We start from the raw sequence: 18,393 nt of genomic DNA, 5'->3' as shown, positions 1-18,393 counted from the left end.
GGCCCAAGGAGTTCATTACTTCACCTTTATTAAGAAAATAAGAGATTCAGCATTGTTCATTCTTAGGGAAGGGTGAGGATGCTAACAACAGTAGCAGAGCTTACGCCCAACAACTAGAGATGAGAATGCATACACCAGGCAGAAACATCATCCAAGACAAGTTTTGCAAAATCAGATAGCCTATCTGATGGTAACTTCTAATCAGATAGTGGGGAAAGAACAGGGTGGAAATTGAACGTTGTATAACAAAATGATTGTACAAATGCATATCAAGCTTCCCCCTTGCAGGCTAAAATACCCAGATTATTGTTTGAGTCCGAAATGAAAAGAAGAATGGGGATGGAAATAGATGGCTAGTTGGCTGATTTGATGGCTGCTTCATATATTCAAATCCCCCATTAAGCATTACATTTGATTGGATTTTCTGTTACTGCTGATTGCAAGGTTAATTGTAGTAGTTGCTGCCTTAGTTTCTGCTGCATCCATATATCAGTTTTTGAGCCTCATGTGACTATGTGAAGAGAACATCTTAAAAAGTAAACTTTTATTACTTATTATAGATTCATTAACATTTCTTTGCAATCTTTCCCTTATTATAAGTAATATTCTTCTTCTTCTTTTGTTTTTTTTTTTGCATCCTTATTTTCTTTTCTCTTCTCCAACTTTCCAGATTGATGGACTCTGAAAACCCCTCTCAATCTAAGACAAGAGACATTGCAACATGGCCTAGTGAAATATCACACTTTTTCCTAGAGTGTCTCTTACAACAACATAGACATGGGAGAAGTGGAGATAATGGCCTCAAGAGAGAGCAATGGCAAGCAATCTCACTCAAGATAAAAGATCACTTTAACACAACCTATGAATGGGAGCAATGCAAAAACCACTATAGGATATGGAAAGCTAGATTGAAAGCATTGTCTGACTTACAGAACAATTCTGGATTAGGTTGGAATGCGATAGAGATGAGATTTGATGCACCACAGCATGTTTGGGCTGAGTTTAAGGTACATTTGGTTTGTTATTTCATATGAATAATTGAATTTAGAAAATACCATTTTAGTCATTCTTGTTTCTCTTGTTCTTGTTTGTAGAAAAAGGAGCAAAAGTATTGGAGAAATACTAAAGTACTTCCCATTTACTTAGAAGTTGCAGTGTGGTTAGGCAACGAAATTGCAAATGGGAATGCTTCAACCACCCCAGCACAGGCTGCTGCTGCAGTTGCTGGACTTGATAACTTAGTCCTTAGTGATGATGGGGAGAGTCAAAATGAAGAAACTACAACTCACACTCCTGTTGGAAGTTCCACTCGTAGACGTGGTAGACCTCAATCAACAGGCACAAGTAGGCCACAGAAGAAGAAGAAGCAAGGGGTTGAGAAAATTGCAAGTCCTCTAAAAGCTATTGCTACAGCCATCACGAGTATGGTGCAGAATGATTCACAGGTAGCTTTGGGAGACAAAATCATTGATGCAATTGATTCTATCCCAGACATTGACTTCCACAAGCAAGCCGTTGCCAAGTCTTTTTTTCTGGGAAATAAAGACTTAGGCCTCGCCATCATACGAGCAAAGGTGGAAGATAGGCTGAAATTGGTGGACTTGTATATGTCAGCAGCTGGGAGAACCAATTAAGGCTGATGCTGTGGTGGGGTTCTATGGTTTTATGTGGTGGAATTCTATGGTTTTTAGTTTGGATGTGTTGAACAATATTTGGTTTTTTTTTATGTCTTGCTTAGTTTGCAAGAACATTTCATGGTTTTAAAACTTATTGCTTGTGTGTAATATTTTAGTAATGGTTTCAGAACATGTTTGGATTTTATGTGGTGGTCTTTTGTAATGTTTTTGTAGATTAGTATTTGACTGATCTACAAGAGAACATTGAACAATTAGTAATGGTTGCTTCTAATGCTTTTGGTTAATATTTGTTTATTATACTGTTAGTAATGGTTTAGTAACGGTTACATCTACATTGACAACTTCTTATTATGTGTTCATTTTTGGATTTGGATAGATGGATAACAATGTGGCTAGGTGTGAAATTTGTGGTGCTAAATGCATCATAATGACATCAACTACTAAGCGTAATCCAGGAAGAATGTTCTACAAGTGCCAACTACACAATGATTTTTTTTTTGGTGGAAGGATCACTTTAGAATGTGTGATTGTGGAGAAGAGGACAATGCAAAGTGCGGAGATGTACTAGTGGACCAACAATGGGAAGTGATTTTTGGTGTTGTTCCCATTCCACTTCAGTATGAATCAACATTCTTTTTTTTTTCCCCTTTTTTTAGATGTTTTTTCTTTTGATAAAGAATTCCCTTTAAAATCATTTTTTAATCAATAATTGGAATTTTTGTTTATTTTCTGGCACAAAATCGTGGTTGTGGGATGTTTAAAATAATAGAAGAGGGAGAACCTTCGTCTCCTAAAAACAAATGTAGAAATATCGAAGAAGTTTAAACCACAATCACACAATCACCACTTGCAGACACAAAATACATACAAGGTTACCTTTGGGAAACAATCAATGCTTCTCAAGGTCAAGCAAGGATGTTGGAGCAACATACAAGGGAGTTGGAGGACGTCCTTGATGCTGTCAAAAAACTTGACCTTAACAAGTGATGATGTGTAGGAGGAGGGAATATGATATCACAATAGTATAACAACTTATTTAAATATATATTTTATTCATGTAATGAATGACATACACAACTGTTGGATAAGAACTCTATTAATTCCTATTTTATTCAAGTTTAAACATTAGTTGAAATGGTTAATTCTTCATAATTATTTCATTTTCTAGCCATAGAGTAGCCAATCTGATGGTAGGATCTATCTGAACCAAACAGTTTTTCATACAGATTCAATTTGAATCCAATTGACAGAATCAGGGAAACCAAACAGTTTCTCAGGATGATTCAACTAACAGTCTCAGGGTAACCAAACTGTTTAATCTACCTGGACAATGGATCCATTGGTGCATCACCAACTGGGTCAACACCAACATCAATGCAGCCACCAATTGGTTCTCCGAACCAAACACGCCCTTAAGAATTCCAGCCTTGTTGACCTCTTTAATTCTTTTAAGACCAAGACCCCCTTCTTTCTTAGGCACACAAATATAGGACCAGCTGAGAGGGCGGAGGAATCTAGAAGATTGAATACCTTTCCAGAGATAACCATTCATGTGACCTTCAATGGCTTTGGGGATGGATTGGGGGAGAACATAAATACCGTGTGGGTCCATAGCGAATCTGCCATTGTTATTAACTTCACTTTAATTAGAGGATTTGCCATTAACTCTTTGATTTGAGTGTTTTCTTATCCGTGTGGGTCCATAGCGAACCTGAATACCTAAGGTTTTAGTGAGATTCTCTAACAACTAAATTCATAAAAAGGTGAGACCGATAAAAAAAATTCACACTCTCACTGTATGTGTTGATTTGCTCACCGAAGCCGTTAGTTCCCTCCATACTATAATGACATCCATGCAAACTTCTGTTGACCGACTGGTGGCTTATGATAAAGGAAAGAGTCCAATGTAGTCTTCTAACTCCATCCCATAGGGTCTGTCCCATGGTACGCCACCAGCACCATCATATGGAGTTTGTCGATAGGATGATCCTATTTATGAAGCTGAAAGAAGCACAATGTTGGACTTCCTTGATTTTTATGGGGATAGCAACCCAGAGTAGTAACTTAACTGGGCTCACAATTTAGAGACCTTTTTCAGATGAAACGGGATGACAGAGACCAAAAAGATCTGAATTGCAGAGGCCAAACTGAAGGACACAGCTCAAGTCTAGTGGATCAAGCACCAACTACAGAATCAGACTCGAGGAATTGGTTTAGTCACTACTTGGGTTGAGATGAGTGAAGCCATGAACTAGAGATTCTTTCCTATTGACTACAAGTAGCGTATGCACCTTATGTTTGCACAGTTGAGACCGGAAAGCATGACAGGTGAGGAATACTTCACCAGGTTTTGTTATTTAGCCACTCAATGTAATTTTGAGTGGAATGAAGAGATATTGGTTGCATAGTTTTGCAATGGTTTGCATCCTCAGATCAGTGGTGCACACTTACACTAGCATCTAGTTGACTGCCTACAAATTTACAATGGAGGATGTTGAGAGACACCCTTGTTATGTTCTTTGTCTTATTTTGACCACTCACAAGGTCACTGAGGATGAAGTTGGCGTGACAACAATATCTGAACCAAACAGTTTTTCATACAGATTCAATTTGAATCCAACTGACAGAATCAAGGAAACCAAACAGTTTTTTATATAAATCCAAATAGAATCCAACTGACAGACTCAGGGTAACCAAACAGTTTCTCAAGATGATTCAACTAACAGACTCGGGGTAAACAAACAGTTTAATCTGTCAGGACAATGGATACATTGGTGCATCACCAACTGGGTCAACACCAACATCAATGCAACCACCAATTGGTTCTCCGAACCAAACACGCCCTTAAGATCTAGAGGCCCTTTTGTTGATTGGTTCAAGGTTGCTTGGTTCAAAGGCCATATCCCAAGACATAGCTTTTGTGTTTGGCGCACACTTTCAAACTGTCTTCCAACTCAAGCTTTCCTCATCCGCAGACATCTTAACGTCTCTCCCGCTTGCTGCCTTTGCTGCAACGGCTCCAAATCAGTTGATCATTTATTCTTTGACTGCCCCTTCTCTGCTTCTATTTGGTCAGGAATCCTCATCAAATGCTGGCCTAGGAGAACGAAGGTTTTGGCCCTTCAGAGTGAGTGGAAGTGGATCATTAAAGCTTTTGGAGGCAATTCGATTTGCGATAGAATTGGTTTGCTGGCTTTCGGGGCTACTATCTTGCACATCTGGATGGAGCGTAATATTAGAGATGGACTTCCAACTCTAGGTCTTTCAGGTAGAATTGGGACTCCATCTCTTTCGATGTTACCTCCAAATCCTCACATTCTCCTTCTTCCTCTTGTGTTAATTCCCCAAGGAACAGGCTCGTTGTTGCTTCCTGGGGTCTCCCTTCTTCTCTTCTCTCCCCTTCCCCCTAGGGGGTCGGTTAGCCCTATGTATTGTAGGTTTTTCTCTTCTCCCCCCTTTTCCCCCTGAATTCTGGGGGCTCTTTGTTTTCTTTCTCTTTGGTAATGAATTTTATTCACCCCCAAAAAAAAAAATAACAATGGCAGAATTGTAATTATGGGAAAAACACACGAGGAATGTCACGTATGGGTGGGAGGGGTAAACTTGGAAGCAAAATAAAATATAGGACAAAAAAGGATAATGGAGAAAAGGAGGGGAAGTTTAGGAATAAGAAAAAAATAAATAAAGAAAAGAGACAAAAAGGGGGGATTCTGGGGGGTTACTGTCTCCTACTTGGAGTCTTTTACTCCAAAGAGGGAAAACAGCGAATAGTCACTGTGGGTCGCGACTGTGGACAGAGAAGGGCCACAATGCAAGGAAGGAGGACTCTTCACAATTTCAAAGGAGGGTTCGATTTGATGACGCCGACAACTCCAGAGGGGGATTCGATCCGCTTCGAATAAGCCAACCAGGGAGGACTTCGAACCAGTATGTTTCTGGAACCAAATAGGAGTTCTCCCTTCTCTTTTTTTTTATCTCTCTCGCTCTCTCTTATCCTCTTTTCTTATTTTTTTGGTTGCTGGCGGAACCCTAGGGCGAGGGGGTGTCAATCAAAGTTCCGAGAAAAAAAGGAGGGCGGTGGGGGGTTGTTCTGTGGGAATCGAAGGGGTGGGGTGGGAGAATGATTGCACAGGGGTTACGGTTACAGGAGGAAGGACAAAAATGTCAAACAGAGAGGAGAAGATAATGGAGGAAGGAAAGAAAATGGATCAAGTTTTCTGTTCTTTTTTTCTTTTCACTGGCGGTAACCTATACTGCTGGGGTGACTCGCTCAGAGAAAAGGGAAACAGTAATGAGTACTGTTTCACAGAGGGAAGAGAGAGACTGATATGGAAGATGGGGAACTTCAGCTCTGATACCAAATAGGTGGAGGGCCAGTTAGAGAAGGGGAAAATTCTAAGAGGAGATCTCAGTTGCAGGGAGGACAGAGAAAACAAACAACCACACACTAACGTAGGGCAAACCCAACCAAATTTCTATTCACTGCACTGCGTCTAAGGTTGGGTTACAATGTAGAGATAATAAAAAATAAAAGACTCCCAACTAGACTCAAACTGTAAATAACTTGTAATCAAAGTCTATCTATCTCCTAAATATCCTATCCCAAAGTAAATAAAAGACACATAACTAAACTACTTCCAACCCTTAGTGGACCAAAAACCTGGGTTGGACCGGTTCTGTCTGGGTTTGGGTTTCCAAAGCTGGTCATGCTGGTCCAACCAGTCAAATGCTACTGCATCATTTAGACATCATCACATGATAAAAAATTCTTTCAAGCCTCATCAACAAAATGTTGATTGACATTATTTTCAAATATGTTGTATGAGCAGCAGAACTTTGGAGCCAATATATGCAAAAATATATGTATTTTATTAAGAAGAATCCATAAAAGTACAGATATTTAATGAAACACGTTTGCTGATCAAGTTTTCTAACAAAGAATATTGCAGGTGTACATGCTGCAACAGAGATGGAAGCTCAAAAGCTCTACATATTTGTCATAATATCATCTACACATGTGAAAATTGTCAGCATCAACTTGCCGAGAGAAACCCTAGTTTAGGAACATTTCTTTTTCTCTGCAAGTAAAGTTTAAACACTCCCAACAGCTAGCATTACTGGGGCATGAGTCCAGTACGCAGTAGGGAACACTAATGTGGACAGGCATTTAATTTCACATAAGCAATTCAATAGATTTTCAACCCAAAGAAAAAAAAAGAATAGGGCTGTCCAATAGACATCTGGAACACCAATGTCATAACCCCCAACGAAATAGGAGACCTCATCTAGTAAAGAGACTTGGAAGATTCAGTTCAGAAACCTTTTCCCATATTAAAGTGTCACATGCACAAAGCATCAATGAAGTCAAAACTCAAAAATATGATTGAAAGTAGCTGAGTCAAAATATTATTGTTCAATAAACAAAAAGGTGTAGCCAATGCTGTAATGTACCAGTGTAGAGGACTTCTTCCATCATTATCAGGAACATCAGGATCAGCGTTCCATTTCATAACAATATGATAAAGGAAAGCTGTTTGACCATATTGTGCTGCAACATGAGTTGTCTGCATTAAAGTGAAATTAAACATGCAAATGTTGATCAGAGACTGCAAGCTGTAAAAATAGTTCAAGACTAAAGAGAAAATGAAACCAAAGACGCAAAAGAAAAACAGATGAATTCATCCTCCACTGGAAATAAATAATTTACAAAACAATAGGCTATGGAAAGCACAAGTACATTTAGGAGTTTCTTATGGAAACTTATGACCTCCTAGCCTACCATAATTGTCAAGGTGCTAGGCAACCAAGGTGTTGGAGGGCCTTCCTACACACTTAGGCGACAAGGCAACCAAGGCACCTGGACACCAAGGTGAAGCCTGGACAACCATGTAGCATACACATTGTCAAACTTGCTGGCAGTGAATTGATCATGGTCACTGAATGGACACCTTTGAGCAGTTTGGGGTAAGCCACAAAAGCCTAAACAATCAGACGAGAGCGATATGTGAGAATCATCTGACAGGTAAGGACTTAAGCCAAACATGACCCAACTGAGTCTGTATGGCATGAAACATATTTTGCACAATGAAGTGAATAATACAAACACCCTGTCCATGTATGCCTCAGATTTTTCATGTACAGAAATTTAATGCACCTCGTTTCTACGAGCATCCAGCAGTAGTAAAACATAACCAAGCAAACGAACTATGAAGATTAGAGAAGGAATATACAAGAGCTGCTTAATAGAACTTAAATTCCCAAGAAAATAATGCAGATCAATCAGATTTAACAGATCTGATTGACCTACATGTATTGGGCCCGCTAAAGAATGTAAGGGATCCCACTTTGATGGATAGATGTGGGTAAGATCTGATCTACGAGATCCTAACAACTAATTTCCAGGATTTAAATCAGTCATAAAATTGGCAAGTAATTGAATTTAATGGGAGGAATGAAGGAGAGGACAAAAGAGGTCGATGGATGTCATAAAGGTGATAAATTAGGGATGCTAGATCCTAAAAGCCTGATATGGGGGTGAGAAAAGTAAGAAATTAATTCCAAAGAGTTGTCCACTTGTCCCATTAAAGAAAGAAGCAATAGGAGGAAAAAGGGGAAAACTGATAGTAGTAAGAAGAGAGAGAAAGAAAGGGAAGAAAATAAAATGTGCAAACAGTGTGGGGTGGGGAAGAAAAGAGCTCAGCCACACAAGGCGATTTCCAAACTAATACATCCATTCCAATTCAATCGTTTGGTTGGGGGGGGGGGGGGTTACAGCTCTTTATATTAAAAAAATTCAAAAACAAGAAGCCCAAGGCCCATAGAACCAATCATGGGCTAAATAAAGTATTTAAGGCCCAAATGGCCCAATTGGACACCCTTAACTGCATCGATTCCCCCGGTTGTGGGAGAAAAAAACCATCCTCAAGTTTTATAGAAGGTGAGCATCAACGCCACTCAATTGGCATCCACAGTCGGTGGCGTTGATGCTACAATGATCCAGTGCACCACATAACCAAAATCAACAACATTCGGCTTCCTCACATCAAAGATTTGTGGAGGAAGAAGGAAATCAGTGGTCTTAATCCCTATGAATTGTGTTTCCTCAACTGGAATCATCTCTTGATGATCATTGAGTTCTTCTGCCGCTGAATCTTCTTCCACTTCTGATTCGTTTTCCGAAGCTTCCATCATGATCAATACATTATTGCACAGATGCTTAGTATTATCAACAAACTTTCGAAAACCCGATCAGAGATCCAACAAGCTATCCTCAAATTTCTTCACATTTCATCATGATCAATACATCTTTGCACAGATGCTTAGTATTATCAACAAACTTTCGAAACCCGATCAGAGATCCAACAATCCATCCTCAAATCTCTTCACACTTCTCTCCATGTGAAGTTGAAGAGCAAGAAAATCATACTCAATCATCATCGAAAATAAAGGATTTCAGCTTTGGTACCAAATAATACAGATCAATCAGATTTGAAAGATATTGGCCTACGAGTAATGGGCCCACTAATGAATGGAAGGAATCAAGATCTGACGTCTAGATGTGGGTAAGACATGGAACTAAATCTCGGTTTCTCAGGTTTCCGAGACGAGTTGGCCAGGAACTAGAAAAAATGAATGGTTTCGACTAGTTTCAACCGGTTTCGACCGAGATGTTGGTAATTTCGCAAGTTTCAACACTTATGCCCATCGAAACTTGGGGAAACCTGGCTCAAAACCAGTACAAATACTTATGTATGCCAGAAACCAGAACAGAAACAAGTATAGGCACTTAGTTATGCCTAATATCACTTAAGTGAATGATTTCCTTTACTTAAGATATTATTCATAAATAAGCAAATACCCCCTATTTGAATCCAATAAAAATAGTTAAAAAATCAAATTTCTAAAAGATAAAAAGTCAACACCCCTATTCAAGAACAAAAACTGGATTTTCGGCGGTAGGTGAAATTTTCAACCTTCTAATGCTGAGGCGTTTCTCAAATCTATAAACTCCATAAATCTTAATATGGTAAAACAATTTGAGCACTTGCTTAAATCTGATTTATATTGAAGGAGTTATGTACCGATCAAACTTAATTTGGTGTGCGCGAATGCTGTCAAAATCGCTCTAAATGAAAATATTTTTTTGGGCATCAAAACAAATGAATATTTTACCGCACTTTCAGTTTTTAGCAATGTTTTACCATATTAAGATTTATGGAATTTTTTAAATGAGAAAAACCCAACATTAGAAAGTTGAAAATTTCACCTACCGCCGAAAATCCAATTTTTGTTTTTGATTTGGGGATTTGACTTTTATCCTTTTGGAATTTAATTTTTTAATTATTTTAATTGGATTCAAAGAGGGGGTATTTGCTTATTTATGAATAATATCATAAGTATTACTTGAATGATATTAAGCATAAATAAGTTTTTGTATACCAAGGTTTGCATAATTAAGTGTTTGTATTTCCCACCGAGATGACCGAGATCTCGTCAATATCTCGAGATCTCAGCCGAGACATTGTATTTTTCTATTTCGCCTTCAATCACATCTCGGTTTTTGAAAAAACCGAGATCTCAGCGAGTTCTTGAACTATGACAGAGATTGAAGAGAAAAGAGTTACGGTTGAAGCTGTGAGACACGGCAACGATGAGAGAGTGTGGGTGAGAGAATGATATGTTGAGAGAGCCTGGCTCAGAGAGCTGATCCTATCCCCCTATATCCCCTTCATCTGCTTCTTATCCTTTTATGTTTCTTCTTTCATATGTAACGTCTCAAGGTTTTGATCTAGCACGACACTCGTTTGCATGATAGAATTGGAGTGATGTATTAGTATTGGATGTATTTTAGTGGTGAGAAGTGACTCAAGTGAGAACGAAAGAGGAGTTGATAGAGGTTTATGTTAAGATTGATGTATTTTTCATTTTTACATTTCTAATGCTTATTTAAGTTGTTTTACATTAATTGTATGCTTTCTACTACTAAATTATGTGTAGAATAGGACCTATTAGTACGTTGTAGCCTACCAACCTAGGGTCCGAAGTCAAACTCCTATTTGGAAATTTTTCAAAATCTGATAGTGCCATTGTGTTTAAATGGCCCAAAATAGGCTTCATATTAAGTTTCATGACCTAACTAGGTCAAAAACTCACCGAAACCAAGCATCAAGTTCAAAATATATATATATTGCACCAACGCATCGGCCCAACTCGGTTTTCTGCCTGGCCGAAACCAGGTCTGAAACCGAGACCTTGAACCATGCCATGAAGCGATCACATTCCTCATAGTACAGCTTCCCTGTGTTCTGGCCATATTGAATTTTCAGTTCCAACCATGGATTTTTGTAGCGATCCAACTTCTTCCCAATTTTAGAGAACATTAAGATCAAATTAAACTAAACAATAAAACAGCAAGGAAACATCCAAAATAAATATTCTTTACTTTTCTGTTCTGATTATTGTCCTTGTTGAATTGCTAAGGCATCAAGCGCAAGCTTCTTATACACCCTTTCAATCACTTTCTCCTCTATCAAAAAGTATAATATCATTCCAATGAGTAAAGAGTTGTAAAATAGCTTGAATTTCACTTGTCAATTTCCTTATTGTTTTGATCCTGGCTGCAATCAATCTCTCACTGGTTCTTCCCTGGTTCAAGGTCGACTTTTGCATTAGATTCAAAAGCTGAAACTGGGTTACATATACCTTGTAAGTGTAGACAAATAGGAACAATGTCAAACAAGAAATTGACAGCCTCCTCCTATGCCAATGAATCATTCCATCTCACCATAATAACTATCTACTGATTTGCATACTCATGCACTAACAAACTTGCTTAGATTGAAACAGATGTGTAAATCTACACTGATAATAACAGTAAATGTGCCAGTGGCATTTTTGCCACAAAATTTTCTACTTGGGACTCCAGAATCAAGCACCAGACTAACCATAAGGCAATGTTGATACACACAGAAAATCATATCATCATCCAAACAAACCAATGAGGGAGAAAAAACTGTAGTATGTGCAATGAATAGTGTATGTTTTAATTTTGTAGTCCTCAAGCTATGTTCTTCAAATTGAGTATCAACATCCTCCTACAACACTGTTATACAGACAACCACGGCCAATGGATGCACACATGCTCACAAGATATGATAAACTGCATAAGCATGATCATTAGTAGCCCTATTCAAGGTGACGTCGCCCCAATTACGAGGCACCAGATCGTCTTCTCTACTTTTCTTTAGTGTTTAATCATGACATTTAGGATACTACTGGGACTATTCAATATGACCATCCCCCAATTACCAGGAAGCATATCATCTTCTCTACTTTTCGTTAGTAATGGATGTGTTTAATCATGACATTTACTCCTTGACCTTGGGGGGAAAAAAAATATCTTCAAATTCAATCAACTATCCATCTCAAATGTACTTAACACAATGATCAAGGGAAGACTAACCTGATAACCATATAAATCAGAAGTATCCACACGAGCACCCTCCTGGAGTAATAGCTCGGCAGCTTGGATTGCTCCCCTCACAGCACTCCAGTGGAGAGCTGTTTGCCCGGTGTGGTCGGCTGCATTGACATCTCCTCCATGCTGGCAAATGAAGGAGCAAAAACTATCAAATACTGAAAGTAAATGAAAGGGGAAAGAAGTGAAAACTATTAACTTCAGTTACTACATTTAACCGAAAGCAACCCGAAACTCCCATCCAATTCAGTTGTTGAATAAAAACCAAAATTAACTTTGATGTGCCTTATCCACTGTTCAACTTAGTGATTACTAGGGGGCGGATATGGAGAAGGAAAAAAAAAATCTCATTAGTAAGTTCACGAAAACACGAATTAATGGAGAAGGGGCAAAAAAAGTCAGCTCCCTGAAATCTCCCCAAAGATGAGAAAGAAGAATGGAACATTAAAGTAAATAAAGAACAAGAATGGAGTCCGAGGTAGAAGTAGAACGTATCGGATACAAAACCTCGATAATATACTGCACGGCCGCGGTCCTATTGTTCAAAGCTGCCCACTGCAACGCATAAAACCCAAGCCCATCTGGCTGAGAAACTGAACACCCTTCGCACTCCACCAACCTCCGCAACTTTTCCAAATCACCGTATGCCGCCGCAGTGTACACATCGTTCCCAAGACTTTCATCGCCTTCGACGATACCGGTCGTCTCCGTGGAAAGTCCACCCTTTGCACCCGTCTGGCATTCTCCTTCGTCAACGACCTCGATCTCGGATGCCATCTCTATTCAGAGAATTACGCCAATTCATCAGAGGGAGAGTTCACCATTTATGCAAACAGAGAAAGATCACTGTTTTGATTTCTCGCCCACCATATCTCCGTTGAGTATTCAAATTTGCCTGCTCTAGGGTTTTGTTGGAGGGGAACACCGGAGAATGGGAGAAGAGAAACATGTACGTAAGCCGCCGTTCGTGTTGACTGGGTCGCGTTGATGGTCTCTCTGACTCTCTCTGTCCAAATATTTTTTAAGCCAACGCCGAAAACCAAAAATCAAAAGACCAACGAGTTCCAACATGCAAATGGATATATCTGGAAATGCATCGTCAAGATCATCCCCATTGAGGATCGATGGCAGTGCCACACTGCCACCTGTCTCAAACTGGTTCTTTATTTATCATTTATTATATTTTTGTATAGAAGACAATATCTTATGGCTAAAAGTAAGGGTGTGAAACGGTTCGGTTTCGGTTTGATGCACATTTTGCAAGGTACAAATCAAAACCACATCAAATAAGAATCATCCAAAATCATAATCATTTTAAACGCGATGCGATTTTAGCGGTTTCTATTCGGTTTTTGTTATCCGATTTACATGCGGTTCGTAATACTAGTTTCACCTTTCTTTTAATTATATTTTCCATATCCTTGTTATGCGGGAGAAATTATATTGTTTCATACACATCTAACTCTAGGCAAAGTTCATTTAAAGATACTAGTTGCAATGATACTTTTAAGTGATTACTCAAGGCTGTAAAGTATCACAAGGGAAACCAACCTTGAGGACGTCACCAATCTAGACCCCACTCAATTCATTAATAGAGTCCACTAAGACATGATTGTATTAAAACCTTCTATCCCTTCATGAATTTGGCACTCAAAGTATAATTTTTTTTTTTTTTTTTAAAAAAAAAAAAACATCTATAAAGAATCCTAATATTTTAGAGTATTTAACCCCATTCTTAAACAAATAAAAATATTCTTAATCTCGGTTTTCTATTCGGTTAACCGACGGTTTTTCAATTTTGAATCGAACCGAACCGATAATAGAACCTATGAAATCAGAATCATACCGTTTTATACTATGCGGTTCGATTCGATCATAAACGGTCAGTTTCGGTTCCGACAAACGGTTTTGGTTCCATTTTGACACCCTTACTTCCCATGTTGGTTTTTTGGAGTGATACATAAATTAATAATTAACGTAAGGGAGGCAGTTTTCTGTACAGGAGTGTGGCCTATGCCAGCACTCCCATGTGTCTATCTAGGGGTGTCAACGGGTCGGTTCGGTCCGGTTTCGGTTCGGGCTTTTTGATTTCGGTGTGACTTTTATAGAAACCGAAACCAAACCATTAAGAAATGTTCGATTTCGGTTTAGGTGCGGTTTGGTTTTGTGTCGATTTCGGTTTATGATAACGGGTTGATATCGGTTTGGATTCGGTTTGATACCGATTTTATATAACTAGTAAGGTCTTGTTAGTGTTTATTTTTCTTCTCTTTCTCTTTTAACTACATCAAATATTTCAAATACAATGCATCTTTCCATCATATGTCCTATGCCTGAGATAGTGAGAGTCGAGAATTTGAGATGAGAGAGTAAAATTGAAAGTGATTAGGGCATTTAGGGGGCAATGGGGCATTTTTTATTTATTTTTTTTCCAGTAAAAGGCAATGGGGCATTACGCATTAGGCATTTATTGATTTTCATTTACGCATTTATCGGGTTGGGTAGGTTCGGTTTGGGTTCGGGCCAACGATGCACCATCGGGCTAGCCCGAACCGAATCGAAACCGTTTGCTCTCTGAATCCACAAACCGAACCCAAATCCAATAAGAGATCGATCCGCTGTGGTTCGGGCCGATTTTATCGATTCGAGTTGGGTATTGACACCCCTATGTCTATCTCTCACCTCCTTAAAACAAGGGGGCAGAGGTGTTTTTTCACATGGGGAGGAGAGAGATAGACTCGTGGGAGTGCTGGCGTAGGCCACACTCCCGGACTGAGAACTTTTTCCCTTAATGTAAATAATTGAGTGAATGTCTTGAGGAGCTCGTAGGGTGATGGGACTATTGTTTTAAGGCAGGACTTAAAAGAATGGGTTTGGTAGGAGGAAATCGGATCTCATTATCATCCCTAAAAAACATGGATCATTTGTTTTAGCTGTTTTTGGTAAATTTAATCCGATGGAGATGCCGATCCGATGGTTAACTTGATTAGAACATTAAATTTTCTTTATCACTACATCGAAGTGGAAAATGTTATATGATACGATACTTGTTTCCAGTCTATGTAGTGGACCCCTCCTTTTTCACTGCACCACATTGTGTCCCTCTTTTGTTGCCATCTTTTAAGGAATTTTTTATTCTAAGAAGTGAAATCCAATTTTTTTTTTTAATAGAAAGAAATTTATTGAGAGGAGTCATTACAAGTAATGGTGTCAAACGGTGCGGTTCTGGTTATTCGGTTCGGTTGTGGTACGATTTATATTTTGATAAGGTGAAATCAAAATCGAATCGGATAGGAATCAGTCAAAATCAGAATCATTTTGCATACGGTTCGGTTTTACCGGTTTCTATTCGATTTTTGTTATCCGATTCACAAGCGGTTTACATGCGGTTTGTGTATTGTTGTTTTGGAAAATATTAATGAAGACAACCTTGGTTTTCAAGGCCTTTATATTCCTGTGTTTCCCCATTCTCTCCAGGTCTCCCTCACTCATCATATTTCTTATGCCTATGCGATAAAAATAAAAAACTTTTCATCTTCACCCATCATTTTCCTTTCTTATTTTTTGTTTTTTCATTTTTTTTTTCTCCACTCTCACAAGATGAACAAACTATTTCTTCTATTAAAAAGTAGGATTTTGTTAATCCATTTTAACATCATCCATAATTTTCAATTCATACTTAAACAAATATAATATATAGTTAACCCATGGTATTTTACTTATTGTATGTTTCATGTTGATACAATAATTATATTTATTAAATTAATTATATGTTGTTAATTAATCCAATTGATGCATGGGTTAGTATTAAAGTAAGAGGTATAGGTTTCTATTCGGTTTAGAACCGTGGTTTCGCAGTGAAAATCAAAATCGAATCGGGAAGAGAACCTATAAAATCAAAACCGGATAATTTTTCTGCGGTGCAATTTGGTTCGATAGTAAACGGTCGGTTTCGGTTTCGATATTCGGTTGCGGTTCCATTTTGACATCCTCAATTACAAACAGTAGCATCAGCCTTGCGAAGCTGTAGAAACCATGGAGAAGTGAGAGGCCAAACAACCGATGACTATTGAAAGGGCTGACCTGGCCAAGAAATCCGCCACATAATTGAAGAACCTTAGAATATAAGAAAAACTGCAAAATACAAAAGAATTCTACAAATGAAAAATATCTTGGCAAATGCCATTAATCTCGATCTTATATTTAGATTTGGAAGATAATTGGTTAATCATATCTGAATAATATGATTTAACCAAAATCTGATTAAAGCCACACCTAGCAGCTTGTAGCAGACTAGATCAAATAGAGAGGAGCTTCACCAATTTTACTGACTCACATTGCATCCCACTAGAATAGGCTAAAATTCAATTCATGGTCCTCTGAATGGCTGAACCCTTCTCCTAAACATTTTCCATGTAACAATACTAGAAGAATATGGGTTGACGAATCCTCAATACCAGGGTTTTAATAATTGGTATCGATGTTGGCCAATATCGATGTGATATCGATTCATATCAAACAATTTTACCCCTAAATGTCAAGAAAAATCAGTTTTATTTATATTTTTACCCTTAGTCAGTACCCTTGGATCAATATCGTATTGGTCAAGAATTGGTATCGGTCTCTATTCGATATCGATTTCTTGAACCATGATCCTAACTCAAATATGGACCGAGTTTCTTTTCAGGGGTGGCTTAACGGAGCTGATGATGGGACAAGAGTCCCATCACATGGTCAGATCACCAATGGTGAGAAGATTCTTCCTTCCCCCACTCATGAAGGAAAACTATCCCACAAAACTAGGGACCGAGTTTTCCTCCATTCATCGCAAGTGTCAGATGGACGAGAGAGGGCATTGCAAGGGTGATTTGGGAAATACCAAAACCCTATAGGGGTTTGTGAACCCTATGATGGTGATGAACCATTGTCCTCTTTAGGAAGAAGAAAACTTTGTCTCAAAACTATTATTATGTTTAGTATATTTTGTATTTGTATGCTATTTTTGCTTCATAATCCCAAATAGGGGTGTCAATTCCAGGCGCGGGGCCTGCTAGGCACAATCGAGCCCATCCGATTAAATCCTCATCCGACCTGATCCGCTTGACCCGATTACTAAACACATCGGGTTTCCCATTGTGGGGTCCTAGCCCATTAGGTACCCGATCAAACGGACCGATTCAAGGTCCAACCTAACCCACCTGGTTATAGCCTCACCCTTTTTTTTGTTGGTCTTTCATATTTATTGGTTTAAATGTAGATACACTTAAACGTAGGTGAGATGAGATTGATCTCCTCAACTTGGGTCATGATTGTCAATGAACCACAATAACAGAATGGGCCAAGAGAGAGAGAACAAGGTCATTTCATAATCCAATTGTTTAGTTTCTTGTTGACCAATTAGAAATAATACTAAACTACTAACTAGTTTGGAAAGTGTAGTAACTGTATGTAACAATGAAACTTGAATTTTTAAAGTCATCTTTGTCTCCTGTCTAGCCATCTCTTTAGATATGGTGTCTCTTTTCCCACCTCCAATGCCCTTGCTTTAGCTGGTGTTAATGATGGCTCAATATCGAGCATTCTCAGTAAAACAACTTTCTCCCGTTCTTCTAGAAATCCTGAACTCTATATATTCTTATACAGCTTAAAAGATAGAGTCATCCACCAATAAATTGTTCTTATGTTAGTGATGCTTCACAAATAGTTGTGTCATTGTGTGTATATATTGCAACAAGAAACTTATAATTGTTAGGAAAGAACGGTGGGATTGAGATTGTAGACTTCTCTATGGTGCAGTGGGATATGTAAATTCGTCTTTTTTTTTTTTTTTTTTTTTTCATAAGTTTTTTAGGGCTACACCGTTTAAAACCTGTTTAGATTTAAATATACTCATAGTCCGATTAAGGTCTGAGTCTAGTACCTGATTATAGCTTGAAGTCCGTTCTGATTATCTAAATGGGCGGTCACAATATAGGCTTCAAGCTTGGTTAAGCCCGATTAAGCCCGATGGATTGACACCCCTAGTCCTAAGTACAATGTGTTTTTCGATTTCTTATTGCTAACAAAATAAGGAGAAAATTTTCGTACACCCATAGTGTAGGGTTCAACCACCATTCTAAGATTCTAAAACATCCCCATATTGAATGAAGTTGACAATACATTAATACCTTCCTGCCCATTCCAAAAGCTATGATCACGGGATTCCCCTTCACCGTGGCTTTGGAAAACTCGGTCCATAATACAATCACTAGTCATCCGAAATTTTGTTTCCTTCATTGA

General features: G+C 38.4%; 1 protein-coding gene across 1 annotated transcript in view; it reads right to left on the bottom strand.

The window, feature by feature from the left end:
* Positions 1–12,961, bottom strand: part of LOC122645685 (protein S-acyltransferase 24-like) — a 28,782-nt gene extending 15,821 nt beyond the window's left edge. Inside the window, exons 1-3 of the mRNA XM_043839013.1 lie at positions 12,622–12,961; positions 12,100–12,240; positions 7,089–7,201 (exon numbers count right to left, since the gene is read on the bottom strand). Coding sequence (XP_043694948.1) covers positions 7,089–7,201; positions 12,100–12,240; positions 12,622–12,891 — 524 coding nt within the window. The 5' untranslated portion in view covers positions 12,892–12,961. The remainder of the gene's footprint in view (positions 1–7,088; positions 7,202–12,099; positions 12,241–12,621) is intronic.
* Positions 12,962–18,393: the final 5,432 nt, after the last annotated feature.

This window comes from Telopea speciosissima, chromosome 11 (assembly GCF_018873765.1).
Source record: "Telopea speciosissima isolate NSW1024214 ecotype Mountain lineage chromosome 11, Tspe_v1, whole genome shotgun sequence".
NCBI lineage: Eukaryota > Viridiplantae > Streptophyta > Magnoliopsida > Proteales > Proteaceae > Telopea > Telopea speciosissima.
The sequence above is the reverse complement of the archived record's forward strand: the minus strand, read 5'-3'. Positions and strand labels throughout refer to the sequence as shown.